The following is a 16038-nucleotide window of genomic DNA, read 5'->3' on the forward strand; positions in this document are numbered from 1 at the left end:
ATATCGCGGTGAGGGAGGGGCGCTGGCCCATTTGGTGTTGCAAGGAAACTTTTTTCTGGAGTCGACGGCTATCGATAAAGATGCCGATGCGTGTGAAAGTGCGGATGCTGGGTGTGGATTTGTGTGGCTGCCCCCAGAAACCAGCCTAAGATTCTCACACAGTGCCGTCTTCTGGCACGTGCTGACAACAACAGGCAACTAGAACTCTCCCAAGCTTGCAGCAAGGTTCGCCAAACCAATCTTCCCTTTCTACAGTGCTCGATTTTCTTTTTGCCCGCGCAGCACGCGCTTGACAACACTATGGCGTCGAAACTCGATTTCCTTAATCAAAAGGCGCCAGAGAACTACGTCGCTGGTCTGGGACGTGGTGCCACGGGCTTTACTACTAGATCTGATTTAGGTCCTGCCCGTGACGGTCCCAGCGAAGATCAAATAAAGGAGGCTCTGGCGAAACGTGCTGCGCAACTTGGTCTCGCGCCGGATGGCAAAAAGAAGGAAGACGATGACGACGACGATGAGCGATTTCAGGATCCCGACAATGAAGTTGGTCTCTTTTCTGGCGGCATCTACGACAAGGACGACGAGGAAGCAGATCGCATCTGGGAATGGGTAGACGAGCGCATGGACCGACGGAAAAAGCAGCGTGAGGCTCGAGAACAAGCCGACCAGGAGGAATACGAGCGCAAGAACCCCAAAATTCAACAGCAATTCTCTGATTTGAAGCGTGCATTGGAGACGGTCACGGACGATGAGTGGGCAAACTTACCCGAGGTGGGTGACTTGACGGGCAAGAACCGACGAAGCAAGCAGGCATTGCGACAGAGATTCTATGCTGTCCCGGATAGTGTGCTCGCAGCCGCACGAGACTCGACCGAGATGAGCACAACGGTCACCGATGACGGCGTCGCGTCAAGTGCTCCAGACAAGGCGGACGGGACCATGACCAACTTTGCGCAGATTGGTGCTGCCCGTGACAGAGTGCTCAAGTCGAGATTGGAACAAGCGTCCAAGAGTGCTGATGCTTCGAATGGTAGTTCGACGAGTATCGATCCGCAGGGCTACATAACGAGCTTGAACAAGATGCAGATGAATGAGGCACAGGCCCAAGTTGGAGACATCAACCGAGTACGAGAGCTTTTGCAATCCGTGGTCAAGACAAATCCAAATAATGCGCTTGGCTGGATTGCGGCGGCTCGATTGGAAGAGTTGGCGGGCAAGATTGTAGCAGCAAGAAAGACGATTGACCAGGGTTGTGTCAGATGTCCCAAGAGCGAGGACGCCTGGTTGGAGAATATTCGTCTAAACCACGATTCACAAAATGCCAAGATTATTGCAAGGAGAGCTATTGAGGCGAATAACCGATCTGTGAGACTATGGGTGGAGGCGATGAGACTTGAAAACATACCCAGCAACAAGAAAAGGGTTATCCGTCAAGCGTTGGACCACATTCCAGAATCAGAAGCATTGTGGAAAGAAGCTGTCAACCTTGAGGAGAACCAAGACGATGCCAAGCTGATGCTGGCCAAGGCAACAGAGCTGATTCCATTATCGGTCGACCTGTGGCTCGCTCTGGCTCGCCTGGAGACGCCTGAAAATGCGCAAAAGGTCCTCAACAGAGCTCGAAAGGCGGTCCCTACGTCCTTCGAAATTTGGATTGCAGCCGCCCGCTTGATGGAACAGCTTGGACAAGCCAGCAAGGGCAACGTCATGACCACTGCAGTGCGAGTCTTGGCCAAGGAATCCGCCATGCCCAAGCGCGAAGAATGGATCGCCGAGGCGGAAAAATGCGAAGAACAAGGTGCCATACTTACCTGTCAGAACATTATCCACGCCACACTTGGTTGGGGTCTGGACGAAGATGATGACCGCAAGGATACATGGATGGAGGACGCGAGGTCCAGTATCAATAGGGGCAAATACGACACCGCCAGAGCCATTTACGCATACGCCATTCGTGTCTTCTACAATAGCAGAACGTTGCGCATGGCCGCTGCCGATTTGGAACGAAATCACGGCACCAAGGAATCCCTCTGGGAAGTCCTCGAGCAAGCTGTAGACGCGTGCCCGACCAGCGAAGACCTGTGGATGATGCTCGCCAAGGAGAAGTGGCAAGCAGGTGAAGTGGACAATGCCCGTCTGGTCCTGAAGCGAGCATTCAACAAGAACCCCAACAACGAAGACATCTGGCTCGCAGCCGTGAAGCTCGAATCCGAAAACGACAATGCCGAACAGGCCCGGAAACTGCTGGAAATTGCGCGCGAGCAAGCCCCCACCGATCGCGTCTGGATGAAGAGCGTCGTCTTCGAACGTGTGCACGGCCAAGTCGAATCAGCACTTGATCTCGTCCTCCAGGCACTGCAGCTCTTCCCTGCCGCCCCTAAACTGTGGATGCTAAAGGGCCAGATCTACCAGGATCTCGGCAAGACTAGCCAGGCACGCGAAGCATACGCGGCAGGCGTGAAGGCTGTTCCTAAATCCGTACCCCTATGGCTACTGTACGCACGGCTCGAAGAAAATTCCGGCATGACCATCAAGGCCCGCTCCGTACTAGACAGGGCTCGTCTTGCGGTTCCCAAATCCGCACAGCTCTGGTGCGAATCCGTACGTCTGGAACGCCGCGCAGGAAATGTAACGCAGGCGAAATCCATTATGGCGAAAGCGCAGCAGGAAATACCCAAGAGCGGCCTCCTCTGGGTCGAGCAGATTTGGCACCTTGAGCCGCGGACGCAACGCAAGCCCCGGAGTCTGGAGGCCATCAAGAAGGTGGACAATGACCCGTTGCTGTTTGTGGGGGTGGCGAGAATCTTTTGGGCGGATCGCAAGCTGGACAAGGCGCAGAATTGGTTCGAGAAGGCGCTTGTTTTGGATAGTGATTGCGGAGATAGCTGGGCGTGGTATTACCGGTTCTTGTGTCAGCATGGGACGGAGGAGAAGAGGGCTGAGGTGGTGAGTAAGTGTGTTTTGAGCGAGCCTAGACATGGCGAGGTTTGGGAGAGGGTTGCCAAGGAGCCGGGGAATGCGAGGAAGGGGGTGGATGAATTGTTGAAGTTGGTTGCTGAGGAGTTGGAGTCTTGAGTTAATTGAGGGTGTGTACTATTAGTATTGTTATATATGGAGATATACCATGGGTTAGAAGCATGTGGTTAGATTGAGGTCAGTAATGAGAAATGCCATTTCAACATGACGGGTTGGCAGTACGAGCAACTTGATAAGAATAATTACTTCATTTCCACTTTCGACGGACTCATCATGAATATTACAAGCAACACCCCCTCACACAACCCAGCCAATGCAATGCTCCCAGCTCTTACGACCGCTCACTTGCTACCACCACCAAACCACCCCGAGATACCACTCTTGGCCTTGGCAGCACCATCCTCAACCTTCTTGTCAAACTTGTCGACAGCCTTGATAGCCTCAGCCTTGGCGTCCTTGACGTACGATTCAGTCTGGCTCTTGATGTTGCCAGCCTTTCTGTCGGCATCGGCAAACTGCGACACGTTAGCTCACGCTTCATTTTACAAAACAGCGAAGCATTATCCAACTGGACGAGGTACATACAGCTTTATCAATCTTGGCACCGGCCTCGGCTCCATAGCCCTCCAGCTTCTTCTCAGCTTCGGGCTTGCTACCAGGCAGACGGTCCTTGACCTTGGCGGCCGCGCTGTGGACATCGCCTGCAAAGTGTCAGTCATTGACGGACATGCGCAGAGGTAAGATGGGAAACGCACTTTCGAATTTATTCTCTGCGGCTTTGGGGGAGCCACCTGCGTTGTAGAGGTAGTACCCGATTCCGCCTGCGGCACCGAGGCCGAGGACAAGAGGCATACGTGACTTGGACATTGCGTTCGTGGACGGGTGAAGCGATGTGTTGTGCGATGGAAGGTTCGGGATTGGAAGCTTCTCACGATGTAGAGGGAACGGGTAAAATAAGGAAGAGGTTTGGAGTGGTGGGTGGCTGGAGAGGAGAAGAGGGGAGCTTGTTTCGTTGGATGGGGAGAGCGACTGGTACTTGGGATGGACTTGGGAAGGGGAAGGGAGCTATGGCGTTGGGAGGGCGATGAGGGAGGGATGGAATGTTGGAGGAAGTCACTTGGATGTTACTTGGCGGTTGGACGCGGCTGGAGCTAGATTCTGGGTGGTTATGGTTTGGGGATTCGTATGCTAACGGTGCTGGACTTGGAGGGATTGTGTCTGCAACGGAGGGGATTTCATGGCGGAATCGGGGGAACTGATGTTATTGCTGTGGAATAGCTTGGATTCGAGATTCTTGGTAGCTGATGAGGATGCTGGGAGAGTGCAGCTGTTGGATTTGGAGGTGATGATTGGCTGGTGGGCGATATATGACGTAGGCGAACGTCGAATCTGGGCTTGTGAAGGTGGGGATTTCAGCACAGCTGGGGTAGACATGGGTGACAGGGATGATTTGGACGTTGAAAGATGTAAGTGGTAGCAATGTTGTTTATATGGTACATTTGCGTATTCTTGCTCATATATATAGTGTGATGTGCTGTATAAATATTGACTACTTTCGAAACGTATGTGATTTTGTTGCATTGATGCACTTTCGTTGGAGAGCTTAATGCTCAAGTGCAGCCTCTTGGCTGTAAAGGCAGCTGCCCAGCCTGTACGTGACCCACTGGCCCCGCTGGAATGGTTCTAACTACCGCTGAACGGCACAAATTGCAGGCCAGGGCTCGTGGCGCTCAACACCAGCAACGACGACATCCGGTTTCAATGTTAGTTCTGTCCCAGCTCATTACATCATGAAGGGTGATGCGTCACAATACAATTCTTGCCATCGGTTTACGCCAAACTGGTCCCTCAGCAGCCTGGAACAATTCAAATGCTCTAAATAGCACCTCAAGTGTCTGCCGTGTGATTCAACATGAAGCATGACTGCTGGCTGGCTACTAGCAAGCCTAAATTGTGGCTGCCCCAAGCTCCAAAGTCAGGTTTTGCACTCCAGTCAAAAAGTCCATGATGAATCAACGACGTAAACCGCCCGTGGCTGGCTGCACAAAGGGCTCAATCAAGTATCTATCTCGCTGCAAGAACTCCCATCAGCAAATGAACGCCTTCCATACATCGTGACACTCACGTGCATGTCTCTGGTGGTGTTTTGCCAATCCTGCATCTGCGGTATTGCGGCATCAAACGCTCCTTCCGTTTATTACATCCTTCCCCTTCTCTGCCTGCAGTCAAAGGAGTCAACAAACAACTCACATCTCCATCTCCACAGTCAGATTCAGATTCCACTTAGAGCTCTTTGTTTGCGCGCGGTGCTCTTTTTCATTGCGACGATCCTCGAGCTAGGCAAAGACATTGTGGCTCAGCGCGTTGTTAAACCACAAAACCGGTGTTGGGTCTTGCGTCTCGGCCAGATCCTTGGTTTTGGCCCACGTCTTGGCGACCCGATTGCAGGCACGGCGGCTCCGTTGCAGTCGTCAAAAACAGCTTTTCCGCCATCAAACCTTCTTAGACTCCTCCACTTGCATTTTTGTTCTTTTGACGCTTGAAGATCTTTATTTCTTTCCTTTTAGTGCTCTTTCATCAACAGTCCATCACCTCTAGCCCTTTCGACTGCATCTTTGGCGGATTATTCTTCATTCTTTTCTTCTTTTCCAGCGGGTCGGGTTTTGCTGGCCGCCTACGACACATTGATCACCAGCCCTTGCCACTGGCTGCTGCTTGAACCACTCCACCGACACAATCCGAGGACTGAAGACGGGAACGGCAGCTGTTCAGCCTTTTTTGCACAGCCAACACCTGTGCCATAGTGGGCGACGCCACAACTGGGACCTGCGCTGATCCGAACACCAAAAACCAAGCTCATCCGCTCGTCATCGACAAACGTAAAACGAAAAACAGTTTTCTCAACGCTTATCCAGCGTATTCTTTAGCTTCGCCATGCTTACGGGCTCAGCTGCGAAATGGTGAAAGTTCGGAGCTCTCGCCGCGTCGCGAGCTTGAAACCGAGCGACTATGATCATGAGATTGGTCTCGTCAACCACGATGAGGCGGATGACGATTCGCATACCGTGCTGACATCGGCTGTTGATACTCGTAGGGGCTCAACAACATCACGATTGGTATCTTCGGTTGGCGACAGCGAATTGGAAGACGGAACTCAGGCTGAAGGTAGCGGGACGAACCAACATGGCACTCAGGGCCAACAAAATGGTGTAGTGCCAGACGTTTCACAAGACGAAGGGAGCCAACTCCAACCGGAAGAGTCTCTACCTCACCCGTCCATGCAACCGTCGATTGAAGTTCAAGGTACGTATATATTACCGAGTATACCAAGTTTCTGCCGGTTGACGCTGACGCCTACCCAGCTGCGACGCCTGATGTATTTCACGATCCTACGCATAGAATCGTGCCCAAACGGCCACGCGAAGCTCGGGAAACTGCTATTGACATCATGTACGAGAATGAGCGAGGGGGCTTTATGTGTGGCATAGCATTGTTTTCATCTAATGCCCTTGGCAGCCTGGATCCACCAGCATGGAGTACGTTTTCTTCGCTTTCGTTTCTCTGCAGCACCAATTTTTGAACCCCAAGCACTGACGAGAGAATAGCCAACGCATATCATAAACCCTCACCCACAAACATTTATACAGCGGTAGTTCCAGATCCATCATGGGAGTGGGTTTGGTCTGAGTGGCGCATAAACTATGAAGAAGGCGTAGACGAGGGAGGTTGGGAATACTCTTTCGCATTTTCGAAAAAGTTCTCCTGGCATGAGGCCAAATGGTGGAACTCATTTGTAAGAAGGCGTGTCTGGATTCGAAAAAGGGCAAAGAGAAGACCCGAGGACATGGACTGCTCAGGCAACCTACTCAACTCCGACTACTTTACCGTTCGCCCCGCGTCTTATCGAAGCAGCAAGCGGCGGTCTACGGGAAGCTTGGCAAGCAGCCGAGTTCCCAGCAAGTCAAGCATGACACACACATCTATCAAGGAGGTGGAAGAACCGTTGGAGATTGAGGACGTAGAAACCTTATTGTCGGTGCTACGTTCGTCGCGAATCGATCGAGAGAAGAGGGAGGCGGTCGAAAACTATCTTGAACACGCAGTGGACCTCAGCCAGCTTCAAGACGAGATGCATGAAATAATGGCTATTTTCGTTTTTCAAGCATCAAGGCGGCAGCTTCTGGCTTACTTAATGCGCAAATACGACGACACAATACGCAAACTGGAAGAAAGCGACCACAAGGACAATAAAGAACTCTTGGAACGGAAGGAAGCGTTGGAGGCGGCCGTCAAACATGCAGATGAGGAGGTTAGCAAGCTGGCTTACTGGAGTGATGTGAAAAAGATGGCTGAGAGAGGCGAGCTGAGGCTGTCGCTCGACGATGATCAGGGTTGGTATGAGGCACACGCTGGTCTGGACCGAAGCGCACCGGCTGCACCGAATATGGGCAAGTTGCCAGGACCAGGATCCAAATGAAGGAGCTCATGGACTGAGTGCTGATACTTGACTCTTTTGTCCTCCTTGGTCGGGATGGACTATTTTGTATAATTAATACCCTCATGGCTAGTATTTTCTTTTTGTTATTGTTTTATATGGGACTTGGGAAAAGGGCATTGGCATTGGCATTCGCATTCTGGCGACTGGTTGCATGGCTGGGACGAAGCAGGCGTCTCTCTCTCTGGCCTGTCTGGACTCTGGAGCGGCGATTATTACTCTCTGGAATTGAGCATAGCATACGGCGAATCGCATCATGGGAAACGAGGTATTTGGGATATCGCGGTTACTCAGAGTGTACGAAAATACAATGCATTTTTGGCTTCAAGAGGCATGAGCGAAAATTGTTATTGCTAAAGATGTTTGCATGGTTGGAAGCAGCATGCTGTATTAGATGTTGCCGGCGAGTACTGAGCTTAGTCAATAAGTTCCATCCTGTTGTGCGGCTGAATGGTGTAACCAGTAAATCCTACCATAATATATTGCGTCCCAGCTCAAGTTGTTGCTTGGCAAGCCACCACGCTAACAAGTTGTATTTGCCGACAAACTGAGATCAGGTTGCCATTTAAGCTCTTTTCGAGAAAGAATCTTAAACACTCGCAAGGGGAAGCAGTGCGACGGATACTTGAGAATTGCATCTCCTCCAGGAATTCCCAGAGTATTTTCCTACATTTATCGGCTGAGATGATGCGCCTCGAATAACAACACCAGTGAGGCAATGACTGACAATGCGATGGATGCGACTTCATCCGCATCAAATGCTCAGCCTGACAGCACCGCAGAGACTTCCAACAAACCAACAGAAGAACCAACTTTAATAGAGCCACAACAAACACCCAGTGTAAAACATAACCTCAAAGACCCCATCGTCTTCAACACACCCCTCGGCATACAAATCCTCTACAGCAAGTCCATTCAGGAATACTGGATCCCAAGCAATGGCCAGTTCACAAGTCTCATCAAAATCGACAAGAAACAAATCACAAAAACAGAGGCCCGCCAATTCTTAGCTACAATTAAAACATGGGACGATATAGTCACCAACCTACCCAAACAATTCCCCAACATCAAGCCCTCGCCAAACGAGCAGCTCCTCCCCTCAGCACTGGTGGTCTTCAACGCCCTCCACGATAGTATCCGCGTCAAACGCAACGAACAGGACTCCGGCCTCGCGCAATTCTACTTCGACAAGCTCAAACTCGGGGGGAAGCAGTCCAAGACGCTGATTCCACTGTGTCGTCCGGACTTTGACTACGCGTGCAGGTGTCTACAATTGGAGACGTATGGCCCCGTGGCGTACTGTCGCAACTGTACGTCCTACCGGGTACGGGAGGGAGATGGGTACAGGTTGATTAGTATGGTTGGTGTTTTGACGTTTAGGATGGACATGGCGTGTGCGATTTATGCGTTGTGTTGCGAGGGGACGGGGACGGTTGTTGTTGATGCGGCGTTTCGGACGTTTTGCGAGTTGTTGCCGTTTGCGAATTTGGGGGGGATACCTGCGCCGAGGGAGGTTGTTGTTACTTGGTTGATGAGGGATAGTTTGTTTATAGGACGGCCGGGGAGTCCTGCTGTTAGTTGGGGGAGTATGTTTTGTGATATGCGGGTTCCGGGTCAGGTTGAAGGGGGGAGGATGTCGAGGCAGTTTGGTGTTGGTGATGCGGTTGGGTTGGCGAGATTGGGGTTGGCGGTTGCGACGTTGGGGATGATTAGTTAGGTTGTGAGGTGCAGTAATTTAGACATTGAATTAATACATGGATGGGACTTTATATTATATACTTGATACTCTTGTTATTTTTTTGATCATAAATTTGGTATGAGGAGGTGCCTTGTTGCCAAATTGGGTGGCTTTGTGTAAGTCGTGAGACGCATAAACACTCACATCCACGCACTACAATACCACGGAGTTTAAGAATCGCCGAATGAGAGCAAGATGAGTTAAAGAGAACATTTGTCTATTCATTTATGACATGCTACACAGAGAAGTACACATTTCGTTCCCATTTCCTGCCGTCCTTGCTGCACTGCCAATGTCGGCACGTGATGAGGTGGACCTGTGCGAACCGTTTGGCAGCTCGTCTCCAAATTTCGAGAAACCTCTCTTTTGGCTCCCCATCACATTACCACGATGCTGCACACCTCATGACCAATGTCCCTGGGGATCAAGTCAATATGGCGGACTGGGTCCCAGCGCATCGCTTCGCCGGGAGTATTTCCAACGCGGATATGCGAACTGCGCCCCAGCCGACTTTTGCTGGCGTCCTCCTTTTCAACCGGCCGTCGACTTTACCAGCCTGAGAAAGAGACGGAGAACAACAGGGACATTCCAGCTCTTGTATCCAAGGATGTGTCTTCAGCAGCTGCAGTCGAACGACCAGTTCAGGTTCGGGGTGAGGTGATGGAGTCGAATCATGCACGAAATGCGTTCCTGAGAGGCGCCTTTCGAGACCAGTCGCCAGTTATCCAGGCCGCCGTGGAGAAGAAACGGAATTCGCCATACGTCCCGACAGCTCGCGACTATCCGCTTCCTTCAGCGATGAAAGCGAGCAAGCAACTCTCACAGAAGATCGCTCGAGTCCAGGTAGGATTCGACATGATTTGGAAACACTTTGGCGGCAGGGTACCCGAATGGAGCGAAACGTTCAGTCTTCTCAAACAAATGACACCGAAGCGAAGCGAGACGCCCAACATGGCGGCTGTGAGGGTAGTCCTGCCTTCGTCCTGGGACATGTCCGTTGGGAACAAGCGGATTGAGTTCGTGGATGCCACGACCGGTCTAGCCACCAAGCTTCGGGTATCAGCGGACCACCAGAATCCCTCGGCCATTGTGTTGAGAGGCGAAAACGCGGTGTTGGCGAAAGCAGCAGACGAGCTGATTAGGGCGTGTCCAGATGTGGAAATATTCAAGCTCGGAGACGTGGCTACGTTTGACTACAACGCCAAGCGGCTGTGGCCTGCGATTGAGAACGCCCAGGACGGAGGCTTGTCGATCCCGCCAGGAACCAAAGACAACGTTTGGATGCACAAGGAGATGGATACATTTTGGGTCGACCGTCCATACGAGCAGACGCCAAAGCCAACATGGTGGACTAAGGAGTCATTCGAGGCGTACATCATGGCGCTTGTTTGCGGTCGACTGCGGCCACACCTTGCCATGAAGTACTACAAGCAGCCTCGTGAAAACGGCAAGCTCATCGACACGGATGGTATTAGAATCAAACTCATTATCAATGCGTTTGAAGACCCCTCGGCAAGAGAATACATCACCCCGTCCGTCTTAAAAATGGCAATTGCCTTCATGTCCCAGAAAGGAGGACACCGCGCCTCCGCAGAACGACTCTTCACCCTCGCCGAGGAATGGGGCCTACCCATGGACACTGAAATATTCAACGTCATTCTAGGCGGATACGTCGCCAAGCGAGACGTAGCCTTTTTCCACAAGTTCCTCCAAAAGATGGAGACGCGATACTTCTACCCCAATGCCCGAACGTGGCTGCACTTTCTGACCCTCGTCCAACGAGACGACGAGAGACGACAAGTCATTGCCGCCATGTACGAGATTGGCCTCTTCGACGACCCAGCTACCCGAAGAGGCATCGCCGAAGTCATGGCCAGCAACGACTCATACGCCGCCTTCAAGGCCGGCAAGCCTCTCGACGTCTTTCTCGCAGACCAGGCCATGCGCTACGGGGAAGACTGGTTCACCGCCGGCGCCCTGCACAGCATCCTCAAAGAATTCTTCTGGTTCCACGAACCCTCCCACCCGGACTTCTCATCCTTCAAGACCCTCCTGCGGCACCAACCCTCCGACGGCCGCAAGATGGGCGTCGTCACCACCGCCAACCACATCCTCGAATGCTGCATCGACAGAAAAGACTGGCCAACCGCCCTATGGGCCCTCTCCCACATCTCCAACCACGCACGGGAACCCAACCACCGCACATACACCCTCCTCACTGCCCTCGCCATACACTCAAAGGCCCCCTCCTCCCTCGGCCTCATCTTCTTCTACGCCACTCTCGACCGCAAACTACGCAGAACGCCCCGAAAGTCCATGCAGCTCGTCATGCTTCGCCGCCTGCTATCCAACTTCCCCGTCAGGATATTCTCCAAAGTAATGGGCAGGCGCCTCAAGGCCTGCAAAGCATCCAAAGAGCACAGTGTTGTCGCTGGCGCAGAATGGGCAATTCTACAAGCATGCGATGGGTATAAACCTGTCAAATCGCTTGGTGCAGCACTGGAAATCACATGGCGAACAATGGATCAGCCGTTACAGCGAATCTCTCAGTCTCCTCACCCGGAAGAAAGTCGTCAGCAACTCCTGTCGCATGATTATGCCGTGAAATTACGAGATCCATCCGGTCAACGGCCCCCCATGACGGTGCATCTAGACGCGGCATTTGATCCAGACACAATGCTTCGTGACTGGGTTCCACAGATCAAGAAACATACTGATCCGGACACAAACCCGGAAAATACGGTCCATAAAGATGAGCATGAAGAATCAGTGGCATAATACGTAAACACCATGTACATGTACGATATACGAAATGTTTGATACCCATTAGAGACGGGCGGGAGACATACAAGTAGGGACATCTTATCATGTACTACTAGTTGCTAGCACTACTGCGTATGGGATATATAGAGATCTTAAAGTTGTATAATAGAAGCCCCAATCCGTGTATTTTTTTGTTCTCTTTTCTTCTTCCAGTTCGCCAACACTTGTTCTGGTGATTGTGGTGCCAGAAGTGGTCGTGCACAGCACAAGGCAACACGACGAGCCGCACACAAAAAGACTTGTTACAACGGCTAGAGGCAAGATTGAAGCAGAGTGGTAGAAGGGAAGCGGTAGTTCTGTCGTGTCTGTCTCGTCTGCAGCTGTCTTGTTTGCCTTCTGTGTGGGAATCCCTTGTATGCACCCCGACCACCAGTAGTACACTGAGCCACAATAACAATGAACAATACTTTCGCGATGGGAGCCAAGAAGAAGAAGGAGTAAAAAAAAATAAACACCAAGAAGAAGTGTCTAATCGTTCAACCGTTTGGCCAATTCGGAGGAATGCAAACCAACATACACACCCTTTCGCCCACGCCTTCGCCGCTGCCCACGCCCACGCCCACGCCCACGTCCGCCAATTCCTCCTTACCCTTCCGTTTCCTTTCCTTTCCATGACACACACGCGGGCATGAGAACTAGACTTTAAGAAAATATCAAGACTTGGTTTGAGTAAAACAAGAAAACAAAAACGCGAGCCGACCCAAACGAAACCATTGTGAGTGTGCGTGTGTGTGTGTGTTTGTGTATGTGTCCGTGTGTGCCTTCACTTCCTCCACTTCCATTTCCTTATGCCTACCCCAATTGATGAATGCGAAAGGACCTCCTATTCCTTCTTACTATCGTCGGAGGTCGATTCGGTTTTCGTTTCTTTCTGCTCTTTCGACTGCTCCGGTGCAGCGGCTGAAGTGGACTCGTTGCTCTTTGACTGCGATTCTGTTTCTTGTTTCGATTCGGTGGCTGCGGAGTCAGCGGAGGACGACGTCGTATCTTGCTTCTCGCTTGACGTCGGATTGCTATTCTTGGACACTTGACTCTCGAGGTCTTTATCTTCGTCGGCGTTATCGAACATTTCGGTATCATCTGAATCGGTGAGAACCTCTGTGCCATCGCCGAGAAAAATAATTCGGCCTCGTAACCCACCAACTCCGAGGCTTTTGCCCTTGTTCTCTGCATCCATCTCATAACCACTGTCACTATCCTCGTAGTTGTGGTGGACTCCAGGACCACGGAACTCAGCTGATAAAGGGTAAAACAAAGTAGTTGTCAGCTCAAGTTTCTGTTGTGGACCAAGGCACGCAAAGTCCACACGAGGACCGGTTCCTTATAACCGCGAGATGGGGGGCTATCCCGTACCATATTCGGGGGGAGCGCAAGGGCCGTCTCCGTTTGCGACTCGCTTGGCGATCTCCTCGTACCATTGCTCCTTGGTTTTGCCGTTGAGGAAACCAATGATGGACATGGTCATGTTGTCGCAGCCGACACCGCCCGTTTCCGAGTTGGATGCCAGGCAGTTGTCCATCATGTTCTCACAGATCTTTTCCAGATCCTGCTTTGCGGCAATGCCACGTCTGACGAACTCGACAACGGCCTGTGAAGACTGACAATCCCAGATACCTAGAACACTAGTGGTAAGACTACGTACGGAGAAATGTGCACATTTTTATGTTCTGCCCACTCGTGAGCACTCACCATCACAAGCAAGGACCAAAAATTCGTCCTCGTCGGTAAGTTCGTGTTCTTCAACATCGGGGAAGGCGGTGACAATTTGCTGCTCCGGGGGGAGCTCAGCACTCTTCTTGAATTCAAAGTCACCAATGGCGCGTGACAGGGCCAAGTTGCCGTTGACACGTCCAAAATCAACGAAACCACCAGCGGCGGTAATTCGATTCTTCTCGTCTATTTTGTTGAGCAACGTGTCAGTATGCCACACGCGCGCATGGAGGTAGTAGTGTCGTGGTACGACATGTGTTTTGGAGACCGAGATTGGGCAAACAAACTTTCAAGCTGAGGCTTATGATCCTGTGACATGGGCTTTGCCCGGCCTTTGATGCCCAGTACACCCCGTGAGTCACCGGCGTTGGCCTATATGTTTAGTTTGGTAAGCTATCATGCATGTATTTGTCGAGATGAGCGAGTGATTTGGCCAAATTTGGCTGGCCACTGCCACAGAGTAATTGCAACGTACGACGTATAGCTTGTTTCCAGCAATCAAACTGACACATGCTGTACAGCCGGAAACTTCGTCCTCGTATTTGGGGTCTAAATGTCGCAGGCAGTGTCAGCGTCTGCCTGCAGTGAAGCAGCAAGTAGTGTAGGACTTGGTGTTGAGGATTCTCCTGGTCTGCCGGTGACAGAGGGGGAAAAGGGGGGGGGGGGGGGGGGGTTCGTATCTGGCTGCATACCGTTGAGGATGGCTCTGTCAGTGGCGAGGAAACCATCCTTCAGTCCCTGCGCATAATCACCGGCTTTGAAGGTATCCTGCTTAAGAATAATATTATGAATGTTCTCGCCCGCAAATAACGCTACCGTACTCCCGCCGTGACCGTCGAAAACGCCGAAAAAGGATAGCTTGGAGGAGTGAATCTTGGGATCGAGGTTGGCGCCGGCGGCGAGGTCAAGCACGGTGGTGTGAGAATCTTCCATGCTGATACGCCAGCCCTGCATGGCGGAGACGCCGTAGACGAGTCTGTCATCCTCGCCCTTGTCGGAAGTCTATAATGTCGGCAGGAAGTTGAAGGTTAGCAACAGATGGCTTTCCAGGGTAGATGTGTGATTTTATTTTTTTGATAGCTGGCATATGCGTCGCGTGGCCATGACGCGAAGGCAAAAAGCCCCTCTATTGCCGGATTGGATTTGGTGGGGGGATGAATATCCCGAGGGAGATGAGATGACAACAAGATGAGGGGAGGTCAGATAAGGCCGCAAAAGCCGTGATGGTGCAAGGATCGCATAAGGCTTCGACGATAGGTTCAAGGAAAATGCCAAAATGCGAGAGATGCAGAGGGTATTCGCGCGGTCGGGCAAAAAGGCACGGCGCAGGAGGCAGCGAGAAAGGGCGGGCAGGGCACGAACGAACCTTTTCGACAACAGGCTCCGAGAGGGTTTGACCCATGGCTGCAAAGTGCGGGCAGTAGAGTAGCTACTACAAAAGGTGCCCGGGAATTGGAAAAAGAAGAAGATGGGGAAAAGGCCCGTCGTCAAAGGGGAGCAGATAAAGGGTAATCAGCTCTCCGGCGACGAGATAGAGGGCACGCGAGGCGAGGGGCAGAGACAGAGGTTGGGGGTTTGGGAAGGTTCTTAAAGCAGGATTTCAAAATGGGGATTTGATTTGACGTGGTGGTGGTGGTCTGGTGGTAGTCGATGGTGGCCTGGCGGTGGTCTGGTCCCAGATTTGATGTCAATTGGTGGTAGGCTGGTGCCTTGGAGCGCCGCCTTGGGGTCCTTGACTGGAGTGGGCGAGCGATCGACTGAGTGAGTGAATCAGTGAGTGCCGCCAGTTCGCGGGGTTCAAGTCAACCAGACTCAACTGTGTCCATCAAAAGTCTGGTCAACTGGTGTCTGGTGTTCTGTGTTGTCCTCCTCCAGATGCCCCGTCATCCTAACTGCATTCTGTCAGAGACCAGCACTGGGCAAGTGGCAGGAACAAGGAAGCGGGGTACTGGATCTGCCCGGGTACTTCTTGCCGTCAAATCTCACACGCTCCTGCCTCGACAGTTCTCACTCGGCGAAGTCACTTTTCATGCTTTGGAGTCCGCATCTCCAGCCTCTCATCGGCTCTGTCCTGACACAGATTGCACCCAGTATTGTGTGTGAAATAGTTGTTTGACGAAGCACAGCCTTGCCATGAGCTGCATCCCTTGCTTTGCATTTCTGACTCTCCAGTCACGCATCTTGTTCAATCGTCTCTGTAGTCCTCCATATGCCCTAAGCCTCAAGATTCCGGCAGCCTTTCACCAATCACAATGTTTCACCCACAGACCCTTTGGCCTCAACTGACCAGGCCAGC

The 16038-nt window shown here is 51.9% G+C and overlaps 6 protein-coding genes across 6 annotated transcripts; 4 read left to right on the forward strand and 2 right to left on the reverse strand.

The window, feature by feature from the left end:
* Positions 1-300: 300 nt before the first annotated feature.
* Positions 301-3075, forward strand: VFPPC_09563 (pre-mRNA splicing factor; the record flags this gene model as incomplete). Its single annotated transcript, XM_018288081.2, has 1 exon — positions 301-3075. The coding sequence occupies one exon, from the start codon at positions 301-303 to the stop codon at positions 3073-3075; it is 2775 nt and encodes a 924-aa protein (XP_018139478.2).
* Positions 3076-3317: 242 nt separating this feature from the next.
* VFPPC_16554 (calcofluor white hypersensitive protein) lies at positions 3318-3843 on the reverse strand (the record flags this gene model as incomplete). Its single annotated transcript, XM_018294307.1, has 3 exons — positions 3318-3491; positions 3562-3677; positions 3732-3843. The coding sequence occupies 3 exons, from the start codon at positions 3841-3843 to the stop codon at positions 3318-3320; spliced, it is 402 nt and encodes a 133-aa protein (XP_018139477.1).
* Positions 3844-5933: 2090 nt separating this feature from the next.
* Positions 5934-7453, forward strand: VFPPC_09561 (meiotically up-regulated 65 protein; the record flags this gene model as incomplete). The annotated part of the gene is made up of 3 exons (XM_018288080.1): positions 5934-6279; positions 6339-6512; positions 6582-7453. The coding sequence occupies 3 exons, from the start codon at positions 5934-5936 to the stop codon at positions 7451-7453; spliced, it is 1392 nt and encodes a 463-aa protein (XP_018139476.1).
* A 736-nt stretch (positions 7454-8189) lies between these two features.
* On the forward strand, positions 8190-9188 carry VFPPC_09560 (hypothetical protein; the record flags this gene model as incomplete). Its single annotated transcript, XM_018288079.1, has 1 exon — positions 8190-9188. One exon carries the CDS (start codon positions 8190-8192, stop codon positions 9186-9188), a length of 999 nt encoding a protein of 332 aa, XP_018139475.1.
* Positions 9189-9620: 432 nt separating this feature from the next.
* On the forward strand, positions 9621-11987 carry VFPPC_14623 (pentatricopeptide repeat domain-containing protein; the record flags this gene model as incomplete). Its single annotated transcript, XM_018292391.1, has 1 exon — positions 9621-11987. The coding sequence occupies one exon, from the start codon at positions 9621-9623 to the stop codon at positions 11985-11987; it is 2367 nt and encodes a 788-aa protein (XP_018139474.1).
* An 868-nt stretch (positions 11988-12855) lies between these two features.
* Positions 12856-15144, reverse strand: VFPPC_09559 (protein phosphatase 2C; the record flags this gene model as incomplete). Its single annotated transcript, XM_022428662.1, has 7 exons — positions 12856-13268; positions 13386-13646; positions 13722-13928; positions 14030-14114; positions 14218-14291; positions 14435-14744; positions 15109-15144. 7 exons carry the CDS (start codon positions 15142-15144, stop codon positions 12856-12858), a joined length of 1386 nt encoding a protein of 461 aa, XP_022284151.1.
* Between the last annotated feature and the right edge of the window lie 894 nt (positions 15145-16038).

Source organism: Pochonia chlamydosporia, chromosome 7 (genome assembly GCF_001653235.2).
Source record: "Pochonia chlamydosporia 170 chromosome 7, whole genome shotgun sequence".
Lineage (NCBI taxonomy): Eukaryota > Fungi > Ascomycota > Sordariomycetes > Hypocreales > Clavicipitaceae > Pochonia > Pochonia chlamydosporia.